The 26,933-nt window shown below is 40.9% G+C and overlaps 1 protein-coding gene across 3 annotated transcripts in view; it reads right to left on the bottom strand.

Annotated features, from left to right (window-relative positions):
- The window catches only part of ZNF609 (zinc finger protein 609), a 197,633-nt gene that overhangs the window by 145,944 nt on the left and 24,756 nt on the right, over positions 1-26,933 (bottom strand). For all 3 annotated transcript variants that reach the window (XM_040226713.1, XM_040226714.1, XM_040226715.1), the window contains exon 2: positions 24,696-25,569. In XM_040226713.1, the coding sequence (XP_040082647.1) occupies positions 24,696-25,442 (747 nt within the window). In that variant the 5' untranslated portion in view covers positions 25,443-25,569. The remainder of the gene's footprint in view (positions 1-24,695; positions 25,570-26,933) is intronic.

Genomic DNA, 26,933 nt, shown 5'->3' with positions numbered 1-26,933 from the left:
TGCTGTGGGGCAACTAAGCCCGCAAGCTCCAAGTACTGAACCTAAAGCCAACATGCCCACAAAGAAAGATACCAGGTACTGCAACTAAGACCTGATGTAGCCAGTAAATAAATAAATATTTTTTAACAACGCAAATGGCAGAGAAGAAAATAGTTATAATAAATACAGTAGACAAAAACACATTAAAACTACACTGAAGGATTTTCTAAAAGATAAACTCAAAAGGAAGGGAAGAGGAGGAGACAACAGTTTACATTCCGGAATCTAGAAGGCAAATAAAAGTACTGAAACAGACTAAGTCAACATAAGAATGATGACTACTAACCCTGCAACAGAGAAAACTTTCAACTATACCTATCACCATCACAGTTTATCTCCAAGAGCTCAGGAACTGGTGGTGCCAGATAAACTCAAGCTGGGAGTGGGTAGGTGGTAGCCTGGTGATTTAGTCTGAATAAGGCTGTTTGAAAATTGTTTCAGAAACAATTATATCCTTAGTCCTTCTTCTCACTCAGATACCCTCCCCAACTAAGAAGCCTAGAGATTTATTCTCTGGAAAGTGTCAAAGAGAGAATCTCTGGACTAGAGTACTTCAGGCATAGGGGAGGGCACAAGGAACATCTAATATAAGGGGGTTAAATGTGGACTTAAGCATACTGATTGCTGAAGGCCCAGGCCCCAGTCCTCTTTTTTCACTTGGACAAAGAAAGCTGGTAGTAAGTCCTTACCTTGCAGGAGGATTAGAAGAGGTTTTTCTAAGGAATCTGGTAAACTCATGAGGAAAGATATAGAGATATTGAAATTTGGGGTTTGCCAACTTAATAACCATCTCACTGTGAAGTTCACTATATTATGCTCTGCTGATACACTCAGCTTCCAATCATTGAGTGTTCCATCTCAAAGATGTTTAAAACATGAACAGACACCCAAGGACTATCAAATATCTGAGGAAAACCTCTTACAAAAAAGATAGAGATAAAAAACCAGCACTTCATAAATGAGTCAACTGAAGCTTAAATCAGCTAAAAACGAGATTAGTATTCACCACACTGCACAGCCCATCCACATGTTTAACAAATATTTAATGGGGCAAGTACTATGAAAGGTGCTTGGGAAACAAGGGTGAATAGAGCTTACAGTCTAAGATAGAGTCAGACAATAAACATTATAATAAAGTACACATTTTGTACATTGGAAGGAGATACATACTCTGAGAAAAAATAACAGGACTGGGTAAAGGAGTAAGCAGGAGGCAGTGCAGGGGCAGGTGCAAAGTTAAAACAGAGTGACATGAGTAAAGACTTGGAGATGAGGGACTTGATAATGCTGCTGTCTCTGAATTCTAGAAGCTGAAACTTTCAGTGTGAGAGCCTGAAACACACCTGACATGTTCAAAGGAAAAGCTGGAGGGCAGTTGAGGGGGGGCGGAAATAGAAGATGAGGTCATAGAGGCAAGGAAGGGAGAAGTACAGACCATGCACGGCATTATGGACCACCAGATTTAACAGGATGAAACAAAGGGTCAATGGAGGGTTCTAAGGAAAGAAATGATAGCGACTGACAAGCTTTAATAGAGTAACTATGGCTGATGTGCTGAGATTGCATGGAAGCAAGGGACATCAGTTAAAAGGCAAGACAGAATAGAGTGTCCCAGAATTTTAGAACTGATAGAACCGATAAAAGGTATTGGAAATACCATTTACCAAGTTTTTCACTTTAGAGATAAGGAAACCAAGGCCTAGGTAGTTAAACGAGTTTTCCAAAGTCATGTACAGTAAGTCCTCTACATACAAACCTTCAAGTTATGAACTTTCAAACAAACGAATGTGCCTTGTATGCCAGCTGTTGTACTGTACTACTGTACTTTTCAAGGTACTGTATTGCAAGATTTAAAATATTTTAGTTTTTGTGTTTGTTTTCTATGTTATTTGTATGACAAGTATTATAACCCTAGTGCAGTACAGTACTATGTGTTAGTTGGGTACCTAAGGTAACTCTGTTGGACTGATGAACAAACTGGACTTATGAATGAGCTCTGGGAACGGAGCTTGTTTGAATGCAGGAGACTTACTGTATTAGACTCTGGGATAATACACTTTGCATTTGCGTAGCCTTTTCAGTGCTTTTAGGTTTATCATCTGATCTTGTGCTCAACAATCCTCTGGGCAGTTCATTGGGTAGGTGATAGCTAACATCCATTTACAAGACAGTTGGCCAAAATTAGGAACTATGTCTAGAATATCCTCTCTCTCAGTACTAAATATAAAGCTATTAACTGTCTACACAGGGAGTGAGTCTGCAATCACGCTAGTAACATCACAGTGGTAACTAATTCAGACTTTCAAGGAACAGAAATGACTTACTTTTACATGGTCTAATCCTATGGCTCTACAGCAGAGCCAAGACTACCAAATGTTGCCCCTGCATATTAGGTGGTGTGATGTTCATTACAAATTAGGAAAGAGAGTCAATAATTCTGCGGCAAATAGGAAACGGCGATTTTGTTCCCCATGATACTATGAGCTCAGATCTCTTCCTCTCCCCTTTCTTCCTCACCCAGTCTCATCCTGCAAGATCTTTTGCAGATGAGAAAGTAGTTGATAAACAACTAATTCCCACAGGATAGTTCTTGCTAACATAGCAAGGTATTATCCTTCTCCAGGGTTATGTACTTTAATAGGAAACTCAAAACCTTTAAATCCCAAAGGAACTACAGTCAAGTTGGCAGGGAATGTTATAAGACCCTCCTAACATTTCATCAAATCACAGTAAATAAATTCAAATTCAACAACTGTTTATTGATGATCTACCACACTATCATAAAAATAAGGCATGATTCTTGCTCAGTGGAAGAAGACAACACAAAATATTAGCTTTTTTTTTTAACTGAACGTCTGCTATACAATAGGCACTAAGCTAGATGCTTTTGATATGCAATTTGAAACAACTATTATATTGTATTTAATGTTCAATATATCATGGCCAGGATTACTATAATCACTACCTTCATAACCGAATTTAATCTTTACTTATGCTCTATGAAGTAATTATTAGTTTTACTTTAAGATAGGAAACTGAGGCTTAGAGAGTGTGTGTATGTGTTAGTCGCTTAGTTAGTTAGTTAAGTCGCTCAGTCGTGTCCGACTCTTTGCGACCCCATGGACTGGTAAAACCCCATGGACTGTAGCCCACCAGGCTCCTCTGTCCATGGGATTCTCCAGGCAAGAATATATAACAAGGACCTCTAAATCCAACCAGGGGTCACACAGAGTCGGACACGACTGAAGCGACTTGGCAGCAGCAGCAGCTGTGACTACAGTAGTTTAAAAAATGAGAGTATAAGATTGACACGTATGCTATCTGCTTATAAGGCCAGTCTTAACACCAAAGCCATACTGAACTCTGAAAATAAGCAGGGTCTTAACACATGCCCACAAATAAACACATGCCCAACACCTCTATCTTTAAATAAAAAAACTGAAGTTGTTGGCACAGAGTCTAAGAGGCTATATCAGAAGACAATGACTTCAGTCCTTTTACCCTCAAATATGTATAGGGCAAACCAGATGTTTAATAAATATCTAATGAAAAGAAAGCATTAATGAAGGGAGCACAGAGAATAAACCAAAATGTCCTGTTATATAATTTAAGTGGTAGAATGGGCACTAGAATTCAGGTGCTCTCAACCTCTTATACTTTACCTTACACAGGTTTCTCCAAATATACACACACCCCCACCTACCTCAGGACTATTTGTTATGAAAAATAAAGTTCCCTGATGGCCTAGTGGTTAGGATTTCAGGCTTTTACTGCTGTCGCCAGGTTCAATCCCTAGTAGGGGAACTGAGTTTCCATAAGCATGGAGCGGTCAAAATTTTTTAAAATTTAAAAAATAAAAATACTCCTAAATCTCAAGAGTATAAATGTTCCCTTCAAAATTCCATTTTAGGGGCTTCCCTGGTGGTTCAGTGGTTAAGAATCTGCCTTGCAATGCAAGGGACACCAGTTCAATCCATGCTCTGGGAAGATCCTACATGCTGACACAGAGCATCAAGCCTGTGTGCTACAACTATCGAGCTCAAGCTCTAGAGCCTATGAGCCACAACTACTGAGCCCACCCGCTGCAATTACTAAAGTCCAAATGCCTTGAGCCTGTGTTCCACAACGAGAGAAGCCACTGCAATGAGAAGTCCTTGAATTGCAACTAGACAATTACCCCCACGCACCACAACTAGAGAAAGCCCACATGCAGCAATGAAGACCCACCATAGCTACAAAATTAAATAAATAAATAAAGCTAAAAAAGCCTCAATGTCCATCAACAGATGAATGGATAAAGAAGATGTGGTACATATATACAATGGAATACTACTCAGCCATTGAAAAGGATAAACTGCCATTTGCAGCAACATGGATGGACCTAGAGATTATCATAGTAAGTGAAGTCAGTCTGACCGATAAAGACAAATATCATGATATTACTTATACACAGAAAGTAAAAAAAAAAAAAGACACAAATGAACGTATTTACAAAACAGAAACAGACTTAGAGAATTTACAGTTACCAACAGGGAAGGGAGGCAGAGAGGGACAGATTGGAAGCTTGGGACTGACGTGTGCACACTGCTATATTTAAAACGGATAGCCAACCAGGACCTACTGTATAGCTTAGAGAACTTTGCCCAATATTCTGTAATAACCTAAATGTGAAAAGAATGTGAAAAAGAAAAAAAAAACAAATTTCATCAAAAGAATAAAATACTTAAGAATAAATTTAACAAAAGTGTAAGACCTGTACTCTGAAAACCACAAAACATCATTGAAAGAAATTAAACATCTAAATAAATGGAAAAATATCCCATGTTCATGAACTGGAAAACTGTTAAGACTGCAATACTCTGTAAATTATGTGACAAATTCAATTCACTATAAAATCCTAGTTAGCTTTTTTTGTTTGTTTGTAGAAATCAACAAGCTGATTCTACAATTCCTATGGCAATGCAAGGGAGTCAGAATTCAAAAACTCTTAAAAAGAACAAAGTTAGAAAATTCACAACTCCTGGTTTCAAAGCTTACTATACAGCTATAGTAATTGGGACTTCCCTGGTGGTCCAGTGGTTGGGAATCTGCCTTGCAATGCAGGGGATGCAGGTTCAATCCTTGGTCGGAGAACTAAACTCCCACATGCCATGGGGCAAATAAGCCTGCACACCAAAAATACGGAGCCCACACACGAGTCCAAGCCCATGCACCAAAACAAAAGATCCGCATGACACAACAAAGATCCCAAGTGTGCCACAACTAAGACCCAACAGGGCCAAATAAATAAATAAACTTTATAAAAAAAAACTTGTGGTCATCAAGATACTACTGGTATAAGGATAGACACAGAAATTTGTGGAACAGAATGGAGAGCTCAGATAAAAACCCATACATTTATGGTCAGTTAGTTCTCTTCAAGAGTGTCAAGACAATCCAATAGAGAAAAAAATAGCCTTTTCAACAAATGGGGGCTTCCCTGGTGGCTCAGAGGTTGAAGCGTCTGCCTGCAATGTGGGAGACCTGGGTTCGATCCCTGGGTAGGGCAGATCCCCTAGAGAAGGAAATGGCAACCCCTTCCAGTACTCTTGCCTGGAGAATCCCATGGACGGAGGAGCCTGGTGGGCTACAGCCATGGGATTGCAAAGAGTCGGACACGACTGAGTGACTTCACTTTCACCTTCACTTTCAACAAATGGTGATGGGAAAACTGGATATTCACATGTAAAAGAATAAACCTGGACCCTTACCTCACACCATGTACAAAAATTAACTCAAAATGGATCCAAGATCAAACTGTAAAAACTAAAATCATAAAACAGAGAACAAAGCATAGACATAAATCTTCATGACAGTGATTTAAAATATGACACCTTGGGAGATCCCTGGATATCCAGTGGTTAGTACATGGCGCTTTCATTGCTGTTGCCCGGGTTCAATCCCTGGTCAGGGAGCTAAAACCCTGCAAGCCCCAAGGCACAGCAAAATAAATAAATAAATTAATTAAATATGACACCAAAAAGCACAAGCAACTAAAGGAAAAAAAGATGAACTCGACTCTCTCAAAATTTAAAACTTCTGTGCTTCAGAGAATACTATCAAGAAACTGAGGAGACAGTCTACAGAAATGGCAGAAAATTTTGCCTATCACATATTTATTAAAAGACTAGACTGGTATCCAGAATAAAGACAGACTTGCAACTCAACAATAAAAAGACAAACAACTCAATTAAAAATATGGGCAAAACAAAACAAAAATTTTAGAGAAAAAAAAAATGACAAAGTATTTGAATAGACATGACTTCCAAAGAAGATATCTAAGTGGCCAATATGCACAGGAAGGGAAACGTCAATCAAAACCACAGTGAGATACCACTCACACTCACTAAGATAGCTATTATCAAAAAATGGACAATCACAAGTGTTGGTGAGGATGTGGAGACATGGGACTCTTCATACACTGCTGGTAGAAATGGAAAATTGGTGCAGTTGCTTTAGGAAAAAGGTGGCAATCCCTCTAAAAGTTAAATATCACATGACCCAGGAATTCTGCTCATAGGTATATTTCCAAGAGAAATGAATACATGTCTATACAAAAACTGATACACAAATGTTCATAGCAACATTATTCATAATAGCCCCAAAGTATAAATAATCCAAATGTCAATCAATGATGAATGGACAAACAAATGTGATATATCCATATAATAGAACATTATTCAGCTATAAAAAGAAATGAAGTACTGATACATGGTACAACACGGATGAACCTTGAAAACATTATGCTAAGGGAAAGGACCCAGACACAAAAAGGTCACGTGTTGTGGGATTCCATTTACACGAAATGTACAGAATAGGCAACTCCACAGAGATAGAAAGTAGACTAGATGTCAACAGGGGGTCGGGGAAAGGGAGAATGCGTGCGTGCGTGCGTGCGTGTGTGTGTGTGTGTGTGTGAGAGAGAGAGGAGACTACTAAGGTGTGTGTGTGTGTGTGTCAGAGAGAGAGAGAGAGAGGAGACCACTAACTGGGGTGAAGAAAATATTCTGGAATTAAGAAATGGTGATGGCTGCACCATCATTTTTTGTGACTATAAAACCACTGAGTTAAATACTTAAAAAAAGGAAATGTGACCTTAATTAAAAACAAATATGTATGAGGGGTAAAAATCTCCATTTATAACCTGTTCAGTTCATAGCTTGCCCCCAAATTTTCCAGCTATCTATCATTTTCCCCAGCAGACTAATTCACCATCACTAATTTAAAAAACAACCAACCAGCCTTCTAAAGACAATCACAGATGAATATAAAAACTTGGCTTGAGACAAGTTACAAAAACTTAAATATAGAAGATAACTTCATACTCCAGGGTGAGATTTCATCAAATGAAATGAAATCTAGCCAAGTAGAGCCAGACCAGGTCAGTTCTCAAATGGTAAAATAAAAGATGCGTAAGGGAACAAGGTTGAGCTTCATGAGGTACAGGTCATGCACAAACCAACTGTGCACTAATCTCAACCAGTTTCACAACATTAAAATTCTTCTGTGAAGAAAATAAATATGGTAGAATTAAACAAGATTTTTCTCTTCCTTTTACCTTCTGCATTTTCCAAATTCTTTATAATAAAGCACTTAGTGCTCTTATTTTTAAAACTTTTTTTTAAAGCGTTAGTAGTGGACAAATAGAAAATAACCTCAAAGAAACCTAAAACCCAGTGGAGAGGCTGCTATAATTCACAAGGTCAAGATTCTCCTACTTGCCAAGTAGACAGTTTGCCCTGAGGGCATCAGAGATAACAATGCTTGTACTTTGCCCCAATCTTCTCACTGACAAAATAGGCTTTTGTCTAGAGTCACCAGATGCCTCAGCAAGTCCCTTAGCCAAGTGCCAGAGGCTCAGAGCCTAGATAACACAGCTGAGGTTTGGTACTCTTTACAAGGATTAAGAAACAATCCCCAGCCCACAACTCTATTGAGCAAGCTTTGGCAGCTGCCAGGGCCAGTAGAGGGGTCCAGAGACATAGCTGCATTTTTTTTGCCATACCAATGCTCTCCTTTTGAACTCAGATGGCTTGTGTTGCTGCCAACTTCAGGTCTTAAGGTTTCTCCTTGGTTTAGCCACCATGGCTGTCTATCCTCTTTATAAAAAACATGCTGGCAATGATAGGATTTTAGTAAAACTCAGACATTTCCAAATAAATTGAGGATACCTTGCTCGGGGCACTTTCATAAAAGTTATGAGCCTTGATTCTACCTAGTTAAATCCCTTCTGGCTTTCGTCTTGGCAGACCAATATTAATAGAAGAGCTGTAAAACACTCAATATCCAGCCATATCCTGTACCTTGAAATGTTAATATGAAGGAGGGGGAAGGGGAGAGGAAAAATATCAACAAGAAAAAGAAGGGAAAAAACGCTTCTTCTCAGAGAAATACCCAGATGCCAGAGATCAGGTCCAAGCTCCTGCCCTGCTGTTTCCAGCTACACTATAGCCAAAGCCAAGAACAATCCTTCCACTTACAGAGCCTTCTACACATTTCCCTCCTCAGCCAACTCTGGAGCCAGGAGGAGAGATTCTGTTGGCACATGCCAGTTCTCGTTTATGAGCCAGTTACCACCTCAAAGGCTGTTTGGCCTAAGGCCTGCCCTCTCTTTACAGGATCATTCAGACTTCAAAACGGGATCTTTTTTTGGACTCCTCTTAAGACACTGAGGTGGTTTACTTAACTTACTGCTTCCAGCTTAGGTCCTAATCAAGGACTTCTCTGGGGACAGTTAGTATTCACAGGGAGCAGTCAACATCATCCAATACTTCCGGAAGGACACTACTCACCCATACCAAGTAGAGAAAAACCGAAAGATTTTATATTAAAGATAAAAGCAAACACTTTCAGAAGTAACTTCAGTGAGGTACCAAGAGTTGAAATGAGGTCCCAAGAGTTGAAAGACGGTCACCAAATTGGGTGACCTTCTCTTTTGCTGTCACAGTACAGGAGAGGGTGGGAAGGAAGATACATGTTTCGCTAATAATTCAACGTTGTCCTGAACCCAGAGTTCAATACTGAAATCTTCAAAATTCAACCTCTTACTAACTAGGAGTTAAAAAGAGACGTTTGGAAGCCAAGTTTTGAGACTATTTTTTGCCTTTCCATCCTACCATAGACCCCTCTTCCCGCTAATTCTACCCCATCTTTTAGGGATTGAAAGAGGATGAAAATGTAGACATACTTAGACACAGTTATTGATTAGTGCCTGGTTCTCTATATTGCTTTTGGTGAAAAAAGAATTACAGATTTTTTTGTGTGTGGGAACATAACATCTGCAACAGGAAACTGCATTTATTATACAACTCACTGCATTTTCATAAACAAAATTACATAAACACAGTCCTGTACACACATATCAAGAAAAAGTATTTTAGCAAACAGTTCTCAAATGGAATTCTGTCCTTTCGGGGACATTTGGCAATATGTGGAAACATTTTTGGTTGTCCCAGCTTGGGGGGAATGCTCCTGGCACCTACTGGGTAAAAGCAAAGCCGCTGCTAAACATCCTACAATACACCTGACTGCCCCTAGCCCCAACTACCAATGATGCTGTTGTTGAAACTTCTGGATTACCTTCTAGAAGCCCTCCTTCTACTTCCTCTCTAGTAAGGGGTTTTACCAAAAATGCAAAACTCCTTTGCTCTAGCAGAAAAGCTGCAGTTAACATGATCACAGATTAAAAAAAAAAAAAAAAAAATCACCCTGCCTGGGAAAAACAGGAGAAGCTCCAAGGAAGAAAAAAAGAAAACAGAACAAACATTTGTTGCTGGTTAACAACTACTAGACTACCATATACTGTGCACTTACAGTGTGGTTTTAATCCATAAAAATTTACGGAAAATGAGATCCAGAGAGGAAGTTTTCAAGATTCCACATCTATTAAGTGGCAGTGCTGGGGTTCGAACACAGGTCTAATTACAAAGTCTACGCTTTCATTTTAATTCCATGGTGGAAGTTAAGTATGATTTGGAAGAGGCTGTGAAAAGCAGAAAAAGTATGGAAAGTGGTTAAAGTAAAAACCAAAGATCACTCTTTCATTGTTCACAAGCAGCATGGGTAAGGCACTTTTCCTTAAAGCCTGCTGCTGCTGCTAAGTCGCTTCAGTTGTGTCTGACTCTGTGCGACCCCAGAGATGGCAGCCCCCCAGACTCCCCCATCCCTGGGATTCTCCAGGCAAGAACACTGGAGTGGGTTGCCATTTCCTTCTCCAATGCATGAAGGTGAAAAGTGATGGTGAAGTCACTCAGTCGTGTCCGACTCTTGGTGACCCCATGGACTGCAGCCTACCAGCAGGCTCCTCGGTCTATGGGATTGTCCAGGCAAGAGTACTGGAGTGAGGTGCCATTGCCTTCTCCCCTTAAAGCATGACTCAGTCCCAATCTAACTACAGAACTAAGCAAGTTCTATAATCACTTCCAGAGAATTTTCAAATGTTTTTGTAGACTGTACATGTTTTTGTGTCCCCTATTGCAGTTCTATATTCTCTCCATTACACGTGGAAGCACTGCCTAATAGGCCATCTATTTAGCTATATTCTTGGTGCTCTTCAGAGATCTATCCTGGGCCCCTTTCTTTCTGTCTCATTCAAGAGACACATTCTCCTTGGGTAAGCTCACCCACCTTCATGGCATCAATTATCATTTATTTGTTCACATTAGTAACTCTCACATTTTTAGATTTCCAGTTTTCTCTCATAAGCTCCGGACCTTAAGGGACATTTCCACTTGGGTGTCCATTCATTTTACTCCCTTCGCCAAACTACCTATTGATCCTATTCATTCTTCAGATATCTTCATGGATATTTTCTTTGACCTTAGCCTTCAGAAGCTTATGTACTTATTTGATTACATTCTGTCCCTCCTACTAGACTTATTACTCAGCAGCTACAAGTCAAACTTTGGAAATGTTTCTGAAACATGTAGAAGAACATAAGCAGGATAAATGTAATGATAAGGAACCGTTCCTAAGGTAAGACTAACACAAGAATATTTAAGAAAAATTATTTTTATTAACAGAACTACACTAAAATCAAAGTTTCTGGGACTTCTCTGGTGAAAGTGAAAGTCGCTCAGTCGTGTCTCTTTGCGACCCCATGAACTATACAGCCGATAGAATTCTCTAGGCCAGAATACTGCAGTGGGTAGCCTGGGTTCGATTCCCGGGTCAGGAAGATCGCCTGGAGAAGGAAATGGCAACACACTCCAGTATTCTTGCCTGGAAAATCCTTGTGGACAGAGGAGCCTGGCAGGCTACAGTCCATGGGGTCGCAAGAGTCGGACACAACTTAATGACTAAACCACCACCACAGCCTATCCCTCTTCCAGGGGGTGGATCTTCCCGATCCATTCCCTGGCTTTGAACCCGGGGCTCCTGCATTGCAGGCGGATTCTTTACCAACTGAGCTATCAGGGAAGCCATAGTCTACTGTACTTTCGCTGTCATAACCCAGGTTCAATCCTTGGTCAGGGAACTCCTGCAAGCCCCTTGGCTTGGCCAAAAGAGTAAATAAATAAATTACGTAAATAAATAAGATTAAGTTTCCTTTAAAAGTTTGTTTTTTATATTACTTACACCAAAGATATCATCTCTTTCTATCAACTCCTAAATTACCCTATCTCTAATTCCTAATTAAAATCATCCTTAAAGGGTGGTAAACCAGCCATCTGCTGTTTTTCTTGCCAATGGCAAGTAAACAGGTGATAAGGAAAGTATTTATTTGTTAAAAATAAAACTAAACCATCAAAGTTTATATTTACGTCCTTATTCCCCACACACACCATTTCAAAGCCCAGCTCCACTACCTCCTCACTATCATCCAAGCATACCTATCTGGCTGCTCCCAGTTCATTTCAATAAGCTTTCCTTAGTATCAGGCTTAATTCGGGCAAGGGAATGGGAAGGATTAAAGTGTGATTTACCTAGCCTTTTGCTCCTGCTTTTGTTTAGATATGAAATATAAGATGAAATGTAACTACAAAATAAAAACAAATGAAAAATCTGAAAAATTTTAGTCAAACATGAAAATGTCACTGGAGTATTACTTTTCAACTACTTTCCTAGACTTTTCTCTACATTAAATGCCACTTCAGGTCACTAACCCAGCAGAAGCTAGGGACAGCCCTAACTAGTTGGTTTCTAAACAATAATCAATCTTCTCCTCTTTGTGTGATATTAGCTCTGCTCTCATAGCTCAGTCAGTAAAGAATATACCTGCAATGCAGGAGATCCGAGTTCAATTCCTGGGTCAGGAAGATCCTCTGGAGAAAGAAATGGCTACCCACTTCAGTATTCTTGCCTGGAGAATCCCAAGGACAGAGGAGCCTGGCAGGTTACAACCATGGGATCGCAAGAGTCCGACACAACTTAGCAACTAAACCACCACCACCACCTGCTTAGTTCTAAAAGGGGCATTAGAGATTTGAGAAGTGACATTACTTTTAAGTTGCTCTATCCCATCCCTTCCCTTGCTATGAAAATAAGTTCCATATCACAAAGGCTGAGGGACAAACCCCCAGACCTTCCTAAATCAATAAACTTTCAGTTCTGGGAGGCTTGCCCTGGCCAGATTGCTTCCCAGGGAGTGGCAAACTGTACTTTTCTTCTTCCTCAGTGATGTACTGGCCTACACCCAGAAACATTTGCACTTAGCGCTTCAACATGAAAACTTCTGTCTCTCAAGTCCTATAGGACAATGGCAATGTGCTGGCCAAGAGTTGCCACCAGTACACAGCCAAAAACATAGTACTGGCACCAAGCCTTCAAATAAGGCATTCTATCCACAACAGTATCATCCCTCAGCAGTAGCTAACAGTGATTTCAAACTATGGATAGAAACTTGTAGTCATTAGTACAGTGGTTTTCTTGATACAACCAATGCTATGCCCAGACTGTAACCAATACCCATGGTAGAACATATAAAAATGACTATTTTTTCCTAGTTAATTATTTTCAGTTGGAGAGGAAGAGAAAAGCCCCCTCTCTAAATCTCCATAACTAAATATAACCCCATCTGGTTAGGGCAGGACCTATTCACAAATGCAAAACTGAGTATCATAAATAACAAAAAACAATTATTATAAAACAATTACAAGATATTTAAAAAGAATGATTTAGATTCTAAATCAGGAAAGGATAGAAAATGAAGAGTAGCTGAAAGAGGCACTAGACCTAGAAAAGAGACCAGGCTCAAGAATATTTATGTTGGTAGGAATGCTACAAAAGAATGATCGTTAGGCTGGATTCAATCCACAGACCTGTAATCTTACACTATAGAGAGAAAGTGGAGCCCAAGATTTCTTTGGCCATAAAATACTTTTGTACGCTAAACAGATAACATAAACAAATCAACTTTATGCGACTGGCAAAACAACAACAAACACAAAGAATAATGTGAATGGTTTGGGCCTTGCAGTTATTCCATCTATTGAGTATACACTCTGGAGGGAACCAGAGATGGGAGACTTGAACTGGCTGTTCATTTATCTGGTTTCCATTTTCTTGTGTCTCCTCATAGTATAAGTATTTTGAAGGGTTCAGTTAATTCTAGTATTTACAAAAACATAGTTTTCATCAATTCAGTCCTCAAAAGTCAGCTTTTACATGAGACTTCAACCAAAGAAATGATGGTTTCAATGCTAAAGAAAAAAATTGTTTATGTTGACTTTGTGAAGTCTGTATGACAATCTCTAACATGGTACCACCCATCTAATCTTCAAGGGTACTTTCTGACCAAGTATCTCAAACCCTGACTTTAGAACCTGATCCTTGTAAGAGATGGGAATGGACAGGAAAGATACCAGAGTACAAATATAAATGAAAGAATTTCTCAACCTCTTTCTGAAATTGTAATAAGCAACCATATTCTCAATCTAAGCACATATGTATAAGTAAAATGAAAAATGCCTTATGGCATATCTTATCTAAAACAGACACTCTACCAGATGTTTAGAAATCTGCATACTGAGAGAATTAAGATCTAGACTAATATGGTGTATATAAATGTGCAGTCACTTTGTATGATTTCTTCCCTACATTTGCCATTTTTTCCTCCTCCTTTGCAGTGGTATATGCATACATCAAAACCAAAAAAGATCTATCTAAAGTACAGATTAATGTAAATTTTGAAAGCCTAAATAACACTTGTATCAGTACTAAAAACTATGTTTTAAATTTTATTATATGGGAACTTCCGTAGCCAGTCCAGTGGTTAAGATTCTATGATTCCACTGCAGGGGCCTAGGTACAATCCCTGGTTGAAGAACTAAGATCCCATATACCATGTAGTGTAGTCAAATTAAAAAACAAAACAAAACTATTATATGAACATTTAAGGTTATGTCATTATGATTTTGCTCCAAACATGATACTCCATAATTATTTTAACTATGAATTTGCAGCATATTCAAGTATATGTTCATCTCTGATAACAATTAGCATTCTAACTATAATTACTCTTTCTTGGGTAGGAGATTTAGAATGCCACCAGGGAAATACTTTATGTTCAAAAACATTTAATTTCTTCCTGATTTCAAGGAAATAGTTTGTGTTTACAAAAAAAACAAAAGCAAAGACAGTGAACCTTTACTATTCCTATCTCAAGTGATTCTGTCTCTTCTTAAAAGAGTGCATTTAATTTGAATGTGTCCAGAAGCAGGTTCAGGAATAAGGTCTTTATTATTTTATATTGGGGTGTCATAGATTTCTGGAAAATTAAGACCACATATCCCTGGGTCACGAAGATCCCCTGGAGAAGGAAATGGCAACCCGCTCCATTATCCTTGCCTGGGAAATCCCATGGACAGAGGAGCCTGGCAGGCTTCAGTCCACGGGGTTGCAAAGAGTCAGACACGACTGAGCGACTAACACAGACACACACACTTAATAATACTCTATTGCATATCTGAAAGTAGCTAGGAAGTAAATCATGAAAATTCTTAACACAGAAAAAATTTTTGTAGCAATGAGGATGTAACAACTTACTGAAATGATCATTTTCCAACACAAACATGGTATCATTACATTGTACACCTGAAACTACATAATGTTATTGTCAATTGTACCTCAATTTTAAAAAAAAAAAAAAAAAGGACAAGAAAGGATTTAATGGCCCGGTCTGGTTCATTTAAACCAAGCTAGTAGTGCCACTCGGAGAAGGCAATAGCAACCCACTCCAGTACTCTTGCCTGGAGAATCCCATGGACGGAGGAGCCTGGCAGGCTGCAGTCCATGGGGTCATGAAGAGTCGGATATGACTGAGCGTCTTCAATTTCACTTTTCACTTTCATGCATTGGAGAAGGAAATGGCAACCCACTCCAGTGTTCTTGTCTGGAGAATCTCAGGGACGGGGGAGCCTGGGAGGCTGCCGTCTATGGGGTCGCACAGAGTCGGACATGACTGAAGTGACTTAGCAGCAGTAGTGCCACTAAGGCGAAAACCCAGTGGTTTCAAATTTTAAAATATTCAATTAAATGTTTTTTTCAAGCACATAGTCAAATTGTACTCTCTCAGTGGACAATATTTCAAATTGAAAATAGACCACTTCCTAAAAACCCAAGGACTGCTCTTTTATTTCCTGCAGTTAGTGACAAATTTACAAAAATAAGTATCTCAATCCTTATTCTGCTCTTGACTGTTTAGACTACCTGTAGTTCTAATCCTTTCAAAAGGCTAAAGTCTGCACTCTTCAAGGATTAACAGAGGGGAAGAAAAAACTCTCTAAACTATAAATGTTAGGGGAACCACTGACTGAAACCACCCACCCTGGTCAGGCCTAACAGTAACCACTTGAATGAGTTATCTTAAACAGGAGGTCCTAGTAAAGAATACAGAACTAACAAGGTACCACCAAAAGGAAGAAACAGTCCTCCTGGGTTCCCTTACCCTGCTGCTCTCCACCTGGCCCTTTCCCAATAAAGTCTCTTGCTTTGTCAGCACATGTGTGTCCTTGGGCATTTCGGAGTGTTAGACAAGAGCCCACCCTTGGGCCCTGGAAGAGGTCCCCATTCCTGCCACAAAATAATCACTTTATAGCCATTCCAATGCTGAGAAAAATAATTCAGAAGGCTGGAGTATATACTAAACCTTAGCTATTAATGGGAAATAGCTATGCAAGAGCCATGTTCTTCAACATGAGATCAGCTCTGTAACCAAAAGGAGTCCAACAAACTAACCAGCAAATGATAAAATCCCAAACCTTAATGGTTCCAAATGCTCTGAATCAGTCTCTTCCTAAGCCTTCCTGGAAACCAGGATTCAAAATATTAGCTATCATAAACTCATTACTTTCCAAAACCTCTAGGGGCTTATCTCTTCAAAGGATATCCTTTCTCCTTAATTTCACAATTACCCTGCACCTCATAGCTAGTAACAGTGTACCATCAGCAACAGCTAATATTTATGGAGTACTTACTACATGTGAGATGGGCTTTCCTGATGGCTCAGATGGTAAACAATCTGCCTGCAATGCAGGATACTGAGGTTCGATCCCTGGGTTGGGAAGATCTCCTGGAGAAGGGAATGACTGTCCACTCCAGTATTCTTAACTGGAGAATTCAAAGTACAGAGAAGCCAGGCAGACTACAGTCCATGGGTCACCAAGAGTCAGACACAACTGAGCAACTAACAATTTTACTTTCAACTTTACATGTTAGACACTGTGCTGTTTAACCTTCTTTATTTAATCTACTCATAATAACCCTATGAAGTCAGTAGTTATTCACTTGCACATTAAAGATGAGAAAAGTGAGGATTAGAAAAGTTATAAAGCCTGAAGTTTCTGATTTGGGGACATGGGACGGGATCTGATACTTGAATTTCTAACAAGTTTCCAGGTGCTATGCTGATGTTGCTGATGTAGGGATCACTGCTTTACAAGAAGGTAAGAATAGCTATGACAAACCTAGACAGTGTATTAAAAACCAGAGATATCACTTTGCCAACAAAGGTCCGTATAGTCAAAGGTATGGTTTTTCCAGTAGTCATGTACAGATATGAGAATTGGACGGTAAAGAAGGCTGAGCACCAAAGAATTGACGCTTTCCAACTGCGGTGTTGGAGAAGACTCTTGAGAGTCCCTTGAACAGCAAGGAGATCAAACCAGTCAATCCTAAAGGAAATCAGTCCTGAATATTCATTGAAAGGACTGATGCTGAAACTGAAGCTCCAATACTTTGGCAACCTGATGAGAAGAGTTGACTCAATGGAAAAGATCCTGATGTTCAAAAAAACTGAGGGCAAGAGGAGAAGGGGGTGACAGAGGATGAGATGGTTGGATGGCATCACTGACTCAATGAACATCAGGGAAGCAGTGACGGACAGAGAAGCCTGGCATGCTGCAGTTCATGGGGTCACAGAGTCGAACACAACTTAACGACTGAACAACAACAACAAAAGGAAATAATTCCCTCTCATCTTAGCTGTCGTGTTTCTCATGTGAAAACACTTCTCTACAGAGCACTTCCAACAAGACAGACACTTAGGGTTTAAAAATATCTCTAAGGACTGAAAGCTTAAAAGACTTCTTTTTTTCCCACTTCACAAGGGCTCCAATATCACAAATGACATTGGCCATTTCTTATATCAACCAACATTGCAAGCAGACAGCATAATATCACAGCTCTGCAGAAAGCAAGCATTTTATAGATGAGAGTGAAAGAGAAAGTCACTCAGTCGTGTCCGACTCTTTGTAACCCCATGGACACAGTCCATGGAATTCTCCAGGCCAGAATACTGAAGTGGGTAGCTGTGCCCTTCTCCAGGGGATCTTCCCAACCCAGGGATGGAACCCAAGTCTCCCGCATTGCAGGCAGATTCTTTACCAGGTGAGACACGAGGGACATTAAAGAAGTAGAAATACAGAAAAAGGAAAATTAAGGTCCAAATGATTGTACACTCTGCTCAAGAACCTTATCATACACATAGTACTTCTTCAGTCTGCAAAGTGTTTCCTTTGGGTCTCCTAGGGCAAGAGAAATGCCAAAAGAAAAAAAGAAGTAGACTGTTTCATAAGATCATAAAACAAAAGCACAGGGACAGGCTCTGAAAACATAATAGAATTTTGCACCAGAAATTTAAAAAAAAAGTCACAAAATGCTATAAATTCTTCCTATCTTTCCTTGTCATACTATCCCCCATCACAAAAGAGCTACCCCTTTTACCCGATAATGGCCAAACTCTACTTTCTTAGGTAGCTTAAATATTGACTATGTCAATGTCATCTAGGATGAACAACTTCAGAGAATAGGATTTGTTAAAAATGTCTTCTCAGCTAGCCTGGGAAGCTTCTTACTTGGGTGGGTGCTCTCAACCATGACTAAACTGTATCTAGAGAGATATATATTTTAAAATATTAATATGGCCTGGCACCTTCCTGATGGTAATCCTTCCAGACCCAATCCAGTGGCAAGACTGGGAAATTAACTGATGAGTAAAGCAATCTCCTTTCTGCTTTCTACTTTCAGATGCTCCTCCTCTACAGCTCTGCCATGTACAGACTCATTCTATACATGCACACTGAGATAGAACATGCGCGCGCACACAAATAACTCTCGGCAGGAACCAAAAATCAAAGCCTAACCCCATGGTTTTTAAGTGAGCAAGTCCAATTTCCTTCTTTGTAGTCCCTGACACATGCTGGCTGGGAGCCGTCTGGATTTCTTTCTGCCTTGTTCCTGCACCAGAAGGCTCTGCACTGCAGGTCAGGGGATGATAAGGAAATGAACAGTGTAATTTCCAAGGCCTCTGAACACAGCCCTGTCAGCAGCTCTGGAGGCGGGTTACTCAAGCATGGCTTGAAGAGTGAAAACCACAGAGAGGAGGGCTCAGACAGCCAGCAGTGGCAAGATCTCAGCTGTGCATGTTACTGCCACCTCCAGCCTGAAAGCCCAAGCCCTGCTGCCTCCCTGGATGAGCTCTGTTGGTAATAGCTCTTATACCCAAATGGCAAAAATACAAGTTCACACTGGGGGAGGAAGATTAAGGACTAGGACTTAGATTTTCCATGCACTCTTGTGCAGAAACAAAAACATTCAGTGCTCTTCCAGCATACATGAGATTGCACATGCTGGCAAACCCACAGCAATATCTATCCAACATACTCAACCCCACACCAGGGCTCTGGCCAAAAAGGAAACTCAATTCATATGAAACCTGAATTTCAACAGGCCGCTGCAACATCTCTGGAAACCAATTTCTGGTCTTCTACCTCACCAAACCCCACTATAAATACCAAGGCCTTTAGAACACATCACAAGCATATACAGGTCCCAATCCAGATTTGGAACATCTTCTGAGAACAGTGCTGAAAGTCTTAGCCAACGTGCTTATCTGTTTATACTGGGCTTCCTGTACAAGTGGAATGTTGTGATATTTCAGCTCATTATTGCCTAGAGTCAATTGAGACATATTTCAATTTAAATCATGTTTTTCTTTTTTCCCCAATATTTATTGAATGTTACCTATGTGCCAAGCACTTTCTAAGTGTTTTATATGGATTAACTAATTTACTTTCATAAAAATTCTAGTAAAGAACTACTGTTTTCCTCATCGTGTAGACGAGAAAACGGAGGTAGCTCAGTTAAGTAATTTACTCAATAGCACTCAGTTAATAAGTGGCAAAGCTGGGATACAAACCCTGGTAGTTTGGCTCCAGAGTTTACACTCTTAACCATTAAGTTATAAGAGCTAATGTGCAGTTTAAGTTTACAAGACTGGTGTTTCAGGTTAGAAGTGGATCTCAATGCCCACCTTATGAAGTGCCCATCTTTAACAATGGTTAAAGAAAATTCACAAACATGTAAGTATATAGCAATTATCTGGAGAGTTTTCTGGGTCCCTACCCCTAACACTTACTTAGCAGATTTGGGGTAGAGTCCAAAGATATGTATTTCTGACACTCGAATGATATGATGCACATGGTTTTATGGGCCACAATTTCAAGAACTCTGCCCTAGCTGGTAGACTGTAAGCTCCTCAAAGAGCAGCAACCATTTCTGTTCTATTCATCAGTATATATCCGGTATTAAGCACAATACCTGGAATCTAAAACGCACTCAATTAATACACAGAATGAATGAAAGATGATAATGGTATCTAACAGTATACCATGTCTTTATAAAACGGTTAATATTCACAATATTAATATATTTAAGGTCTGCCTATTAGTGATATATTCAAGAAGCACAAAGCAGGGTTTTGTTTTTTCATACCTGCAACTGCCAAATAAAGAGGGAGCTGGCAATGCCTCAGTGATAACAATGAAAATTTCACTGAACAATAATACTCCAGAACACAAACACACACTCTCAGTAAGTCAAGCTCAAAGTACAGAGTTAAAAGTAACATTCTTCCCTCTGTATAATACAATAGAGGAGGTTCAGCATCAGATACAAATGGTTGTTCTTTGTAAACATCATCACCATAGCAAAGAAAGTAAAACTCAAAGATCTATTGTTTACTGAGTGTCTACAATATTATAATCAATACAGAAAACCAATGAAAGCAGTCTTAAGAGCAATCTGGGCATTTATTAATATACCCAATGTTGTTAAGGTAGTCTTTAGAGTGGGAAAATAGAATCCTTCATAATGAAGGATTCGTTAAGAATCCCAGCGTAACGATATGCCACAAGAACTTGGTAAACAAAACCCCGGCTTTGCCACCGACTCCCTCTGAGAGTCTAGGTAAGTCGCATGACCTCCCTGGTCTCAGTCCCCTTTTCTATAAAGTGAGAAGATTGGACTAGATAATCTTTCTCAGGGCCCTCCTTGAATTACAACACCCAGGTGGAAAACACAGCTGCTGAGGAAAAACTAAAATTAAGCTCAGGCTTCGTTGTAGTTTGAGAATGCAATCTCTGTCCCCCATAAATATCATCTCAACTTTTTAATTTTTTCCATGAAGGAAAACGCTTGAGGACATTTGGCTTCAGGAAGCAAGGCTCACTGCTATGTCATCGATAGCTGAGAAAGAACTGCTAGCAAAGGAGGAAGGCGTTAAGAGAGAAAGCCTTGGATCAGAAAGAATAAAAGAGACCTGACCTTGGTTGAGCAATGAGGGATTGCAACAGGAGAGAAATGAGCTGGAAGGCATAAACTAGGGCAAGAAAACAAAATCAAGGGCAAAGGAAGATGCTCTTAGAACACAGGATATGACAGCAAGCACGATCGGAAGGCAAAAGAGCAAAGAGCACACTTGAGCTTTCTTTGTATCCTAAACTAGTGAGGGAAGTGGTAAGTATGTGTATGCAGCATTCTGAGGGCAGCAGAAGCTGAGACACAAATATGGGGAAAGCACACTGCACTGTTTCTACCTTCCAAGATCAAAAACAGCAGCTAAACAGACAAGGAGAGCTCTGGTTGCAAGCTTCTAGATCCTTTAGCCACTAGAACTTTACATGATTCGCCGGGTGGCGGAGGGAGTGGGGGAGCCTCACCTTAAATTCCTGGCTTAAGCCCTACCTCAAAGTCCACACAGATCACTGCCTTCGGTGCTATGGAAATTCTTTTTCTTGCCTGTCAGAGCAGCAGCGCGAGCACTAAGCTGGGGACATTCAGACCGGCACCCTCCCTCGTAGGACCTCCCCCTCCATCCCTAACTTAACAACCTATCAATCAAATCAGAGGCAAGGGACCAGACAGGAGCTGGAAGGCTCTGTTTTGTTTATGCCTCAACATTCCCTTCCCCCATCTCTTCAGCTGGCAGGAAGTATGAGGCAGGAGTGTTCGATGACAATTCAGGGCAGCAGTAGTTGCTAAGAGCCATCTCTGGTCTCTCCTAGAACTCTGGGAAACAGCACAGTGAGCCTTGCCAGAGAGAAGCGTGGGGAGCAGCAGTGAGATCCCATGAAGGGAAATCCACTTCTTTTGCTGATAGGAATTTGCTCAGCCATGGATTGAGACACCTATACCCTGATGAGAGAGAACGTCCTGAAGTAGAGAATTTGAATATTCAAATCCTCCTCATTAGCTAGCAGGAGACATGTAACAATTCTGTCCTATACCACAAACTCCATTCTCTTCTCTCCTGTTTCCAAGGGGCTAGAGGAGCGGGTATGGGTTAAGGAGACTCCAGCTAAGAACCTTTCCAAATTGTATGAGTTTCCCCTCTTCATGACAGTTTCCAGCTCAGCATATGTAATTCCTAGATTATATCAAAACATCTGTTTTGCTGTTTTGGTTCTGTTGGTTGTCCCCACATGGACAGAACATTCCAAACCAGTTAAGCCATAGGCAAGCCCATAGCTCAGAGAGAAAAATCTTAAACAAGTTTTCAAAGATTTAGCTTTTAAGGTAAAGTATCAACCATCAAACATTGACTCAAAAACCCCTTATGCCCCAAATCCTGGGGTCCTTGTTTCTCAAAAGCTGCTCTATTCCAAGATTCCTAATCTGTGTTCCCTTTTGCATCTTCCCCTCCTCCCATTCCAGAAATGCTGACTCTCTGCACAGTGTTTTCATCTCCTAGCAACTTCCAAACATTTATTTACATAATTATCTATTCCAACCGCCAAATGCTTTAGAATGGCACCCCCCAGAACCAGACCGTCCAGAAGGATTGAGGGAACAAGGAAAAGAATTGAGAAAGCAGGTTCTTGCCTAGAGTAACAGCAAACCGTGCAGCAAGTCTCCTCTTTTAAAAGTACTTCTCAGCACTTTCATCTTTCCTCCAAAAACAGAAGCACAGTCTCTCTCCTTTTCCTCTCTCATTCCACTGCCCCATTCTCAGTGTTTTTGGGAGACGAAGTGTATAACACAGCTACCTTATTAAGAACCAAACTTCCCTTGACCAAAATATATTCTTAGCTGAACATACTGTATCTTTCAGCCCAATTATAATCCGAAGGGCAGTCACCTACCTAGTCTCTGAACCTGTAAGAGAAAAAGGGTTCCATTTGCTTCTCTGTTGAAGACTCTCAAGGACATTTAGACTTAAACCCAACATGAAGCTAAGCATCATTAATCCTTTCACCCACAGACCACTACTGGGCTTAGAAGATTGCAACATGAGTCAAGAGTTCTAAACAGAAAGGAAAATGAAGGTCACCTTCAGAAGCGGCCACTTTGCAGCACAGGAAGAACAAAGATTATGAACATGAATAGATATGTGGCAAAAGCTTACTGATGCCAGATGTAGGGAACAGTCTCAAGGGCCTGGAACAGAAGCAAGAACTCCTGGTACTCCTAGGCCTCTTTAAAACAGTTATTACCTATCTGCACCCCAAAGAAAATAGTAAATCACAGCCAGCACAGGATGCACCACGCCAGTAACCTGCTGGGACTTGACTCTCCTGAGGTGGCCTGTAGCATCTGTCACCTAAACAGGCAGTCTCTCTGGCAGCTGCCACTGGTAAAAGGGAATAAACCATTGGGTTATTAGTGGAAAAAAATTGACAGCACTGTTACCAGGGAAGCCCAGATGTTGCTAAGACTTATAGATGTGCCGGAGGCAAGGACCAAAATACCTACAGCAAAGAAAACACAAGCCAGCACTGAGAGGACACTACCATCCAAACATACACATCCAGCCTCTATTTATTAACACTTACCTATGGAAATAGGTATTCCCTGTTGCAGCGGATGCAATTACAGAGAAATCCATTTATATTGCATCTGCTGGGATCAGCTGAAAGCACAGGGTGAGCAGAGAGCAGAAAATCAAGAGCCAATGAAGAGCTCATTGCCAGGCCAGCCACTTTGTAGGAAAGTGTAAGCTGCAGAAATTTAAGGCAGCCTGAGCTGACCCTAGACTCACAGCCACTCTGCTCTAGACCTGCAAATTCCATTTACTGAGACATGAACTAAGATAATTTTCCCAGAGGAGGAGAGCCCCTGGTGGGGCTGTAGGCACCTGTCCTTCCAAGTCAAGCAGAAGGCAAGGTATCATTACACTGTCTGGCAGCTATTAAACCACCAGGAGACTTTGATTCCCATAGTTGAGGGAGATACTCGGCCAAGAACTATACGTTAGTGGCCAAAAACTCTCTCTCAAGGCCAAAATTTCATGGCAACAACACTACTTCATAAGAGCTGATTAAGTACTTCAGGACCTCCTGCTCCATTGTTTACTTGCCCCAAATGGGTCCTTTTGCTCTTTGGCAGTCACCAATAGAACACTTGGTAGATTACATGTAATGAAAATTATTTAACCCTTGTCTCTTCCAGAGACCCAGCATCACCATTTATCCCATTAAAAACAGCATTCAACTGAAACCCTATTAAGCTTATCAACTTGTTGTTAAGTTTATCAATCATTCTAAGGATGAAATGTCAAGCTAGGAACCACATAAAGGCTGATGCCAATCTCTAGTAACAAGTGACTCAGGTGGGACAAGGACAAGGTGGGAGGTTCTTGGCTTATAGAAAATTCATTCTACCAAGCAGCTGCCCCCAACAACAGATATTCTTCTCCAAAATGTCCAGGCCTGCTGTTAATGAATCTGCAGGGAATCCCCTAATTTGGAACAAAACCACATTATCATTACCAGCTGCTCTGACCTTGTAATTGGTCATTACCCACAAACTAATGAGCCTCCCACAGAGTGCACATAGCATTAGGTGGTTAGTCGGGGGCAGTTCTGTCTGGCAGTGGGCAGCCAGACCTGGCCACCTCTTACCTTTTCAGACTTGACTTTCTTTAGCGGGCGACACTCATTCTCCCCTTCCTCTGGCTCCGGTTTAGCTCCCAAAGGGTTGAGCGCTGCCCCAGGCTCAATAGCTATACTCCCGAGTGGCTCCACAGCTCCTGGATCCACCCCCGCACTTCCATCATACTGACCACCCCGTCCTCCCAAGGGCACTGGCTGGAGGACCCCAGGATCCTTTTCTGCACAAGTCCCCACTCCTTCGCTTCTCTCCTTCTTGCTCTTAGACGAGCTGTTCTCCTTCTCCTTTTTGGAGCCCGCTACACTGCGGGATGCCTTAGCCGCCTTCTCTGAGCCCTTGGGAGCAATAGCAGCAACCAGGCTTCCTGCATTGGCACCATCTCCTGAGCGTCCCTGTACCTCTTTCTTGCTAGCTGCCCCCTCACTCGGAGTGAACAGGGACGTCCCTGGAGTGGGTTTGCTAGTGTCTTTGCCACTCTTATTCCTTTTGGATTTGGATTTGCCTTCCTTTCCTTGAGGACCTGGCACTGGGGTCACAAACTTGATGTTGTCTGGCAGTGTGGCCACAGCATTGGGAGCTGGTATCCCCACCTCCTTTGAGCCTGACATTTCCAGTTTCTGCTGGTCCTTTTCCAGATCGGCGTCCAGGTCAATGATGAGATTCCCTACTCCAATGTCCCATTCATCCCCACTGTCGTATGTCTCAACCGGGTTTGCATCCACTCCTTTCCCTCCGGAGGCTCCACTGCTCAAGGACATCTTAGAGTCAACGTCCCACCTCAAGATTCAAGGCTCTTCCTTGCCCCCAGCTTTCCTAGTTTCAGCTTCAGCTACGTTCTCAGACCTGCCACATTGGTCAGTACATGCCCAGTGGACAACATCATTGCTGGAAAAAGAAAATGTAAAGAGCTGTTAAAGGAAACAATACAGGCAAAGAGACAGCCTGAAATAAACTCCCACACAAAACAGTCCCTTGCGAGGTGGCTATCACATCACAATGGACAAGACAAACAGGTTCAGTTGTATTTCCAACCAAGTCACTTTGGATCAAGGAAAAAGCTAATTCCCACTCCATCTCCCCAGGGGAGAGTACAGTGTTTCCAACTGCCTGGAGATTCTGTGCTAAGATTTAACTAGGAATCCTCTGGTTTCCCATTCCCAAGAGACTGATTTCTACTACCACTGCCAGCTGGCAATCCTCCCTCAGTCAGTACGGCCCTGGCACATCCTCCAGGACAATTCTATTCACATCACTTCTCCATACTTCTTCTTGAAGTATCAGAGATTTAGAACACTGGCTAGCAAAGGCTAAATCCCTCTACTAACAGAGCCTGTTCCTACTAAAAATAATATGGGGAAGGGGGAGGGTATCTAACTGTAGGTAAGCAAAAGAGAAAAGTAAACAGGACTGGGGAAAAATACAATATCAGGATAGGGACAAAAACTGCAATTAGAGGAGACAATCCTCAAAGAGGACTTAACCCATCAGCTTACATTCAGTTAAGCCAGCCTTATTAAACTCCAGGTTTCAAATTATGTCTAAATAGCAGAATTCAATGTAGTCTTTCCCACTAAAATCCTCATGAAGATACACACACACACACTCACACAGAGAAAAAAATATTACCTTATCAATAACTGAACAGTACTAAAAAACTTAATGCTAGAATGTGGTAGAAGTCTCCCTATTCTTGTAAGACTGATGACACTGTATTGATAAACATCAGGGCCTCACAACATGGAACAGAGATAGCTAAAAAGAGGGGTGGGTGAAGTGAGTGGTAAAAATGGAAATATAGGGGAGTGTATCATCTTGAAAACCTGACAGCCAAAATATACCATCCAGATATTACTTTATGATGACGACAAAGAATTCTGTTCTTACTTACTCCCTTGTTTACCATCTTTCTATGTGCATTTAGAAAATAACTCAGAAGATGGCAGAGCAGAAAGAGGAAACCAGAGGGAACGCAATGAATCCTATGAAGTAAATATCCAACAGGTAAATGCTATAGATAGAACAGGGATAAGACAAATTGTACTTTTCCGTCTTCTCTCTCAAGGCAGTGTCAAAGAACCAGGGTTCAAGAGAACCTGTTCAGGAGAAGATGTCACCCTAGGAGACCAGAGCTATACCAAGTGAATGCTTGAGGGCAACTGGGATTTAAGAGAGAAAGGACTGCACTTTAATCTGCCATTTAGCCACAGATGTGAGAAGAAAATGACTAGTGATAAAGAACCCACCAGCTA

The sequence above is a fragment of the Oryx dammah genome, unplaced genomic scaffold, assembly GCF_014754425.2.
Source record: "Oryx dammah isolate SB20612 unplaced genomic scaffold, SCBI_Odam_1.1 HiC_scaffold_26, whole genome shotgun sequence".
NCBI classification, from domain to species: Eukaryota; Metazoa; Chordata; class Mammalia; order Artiodactyla; family Bovidae; genus Oryx; species Oryx dammah.
This window is presented reverse-complemented; position numbering and strand designations above follow the sequence as displayed.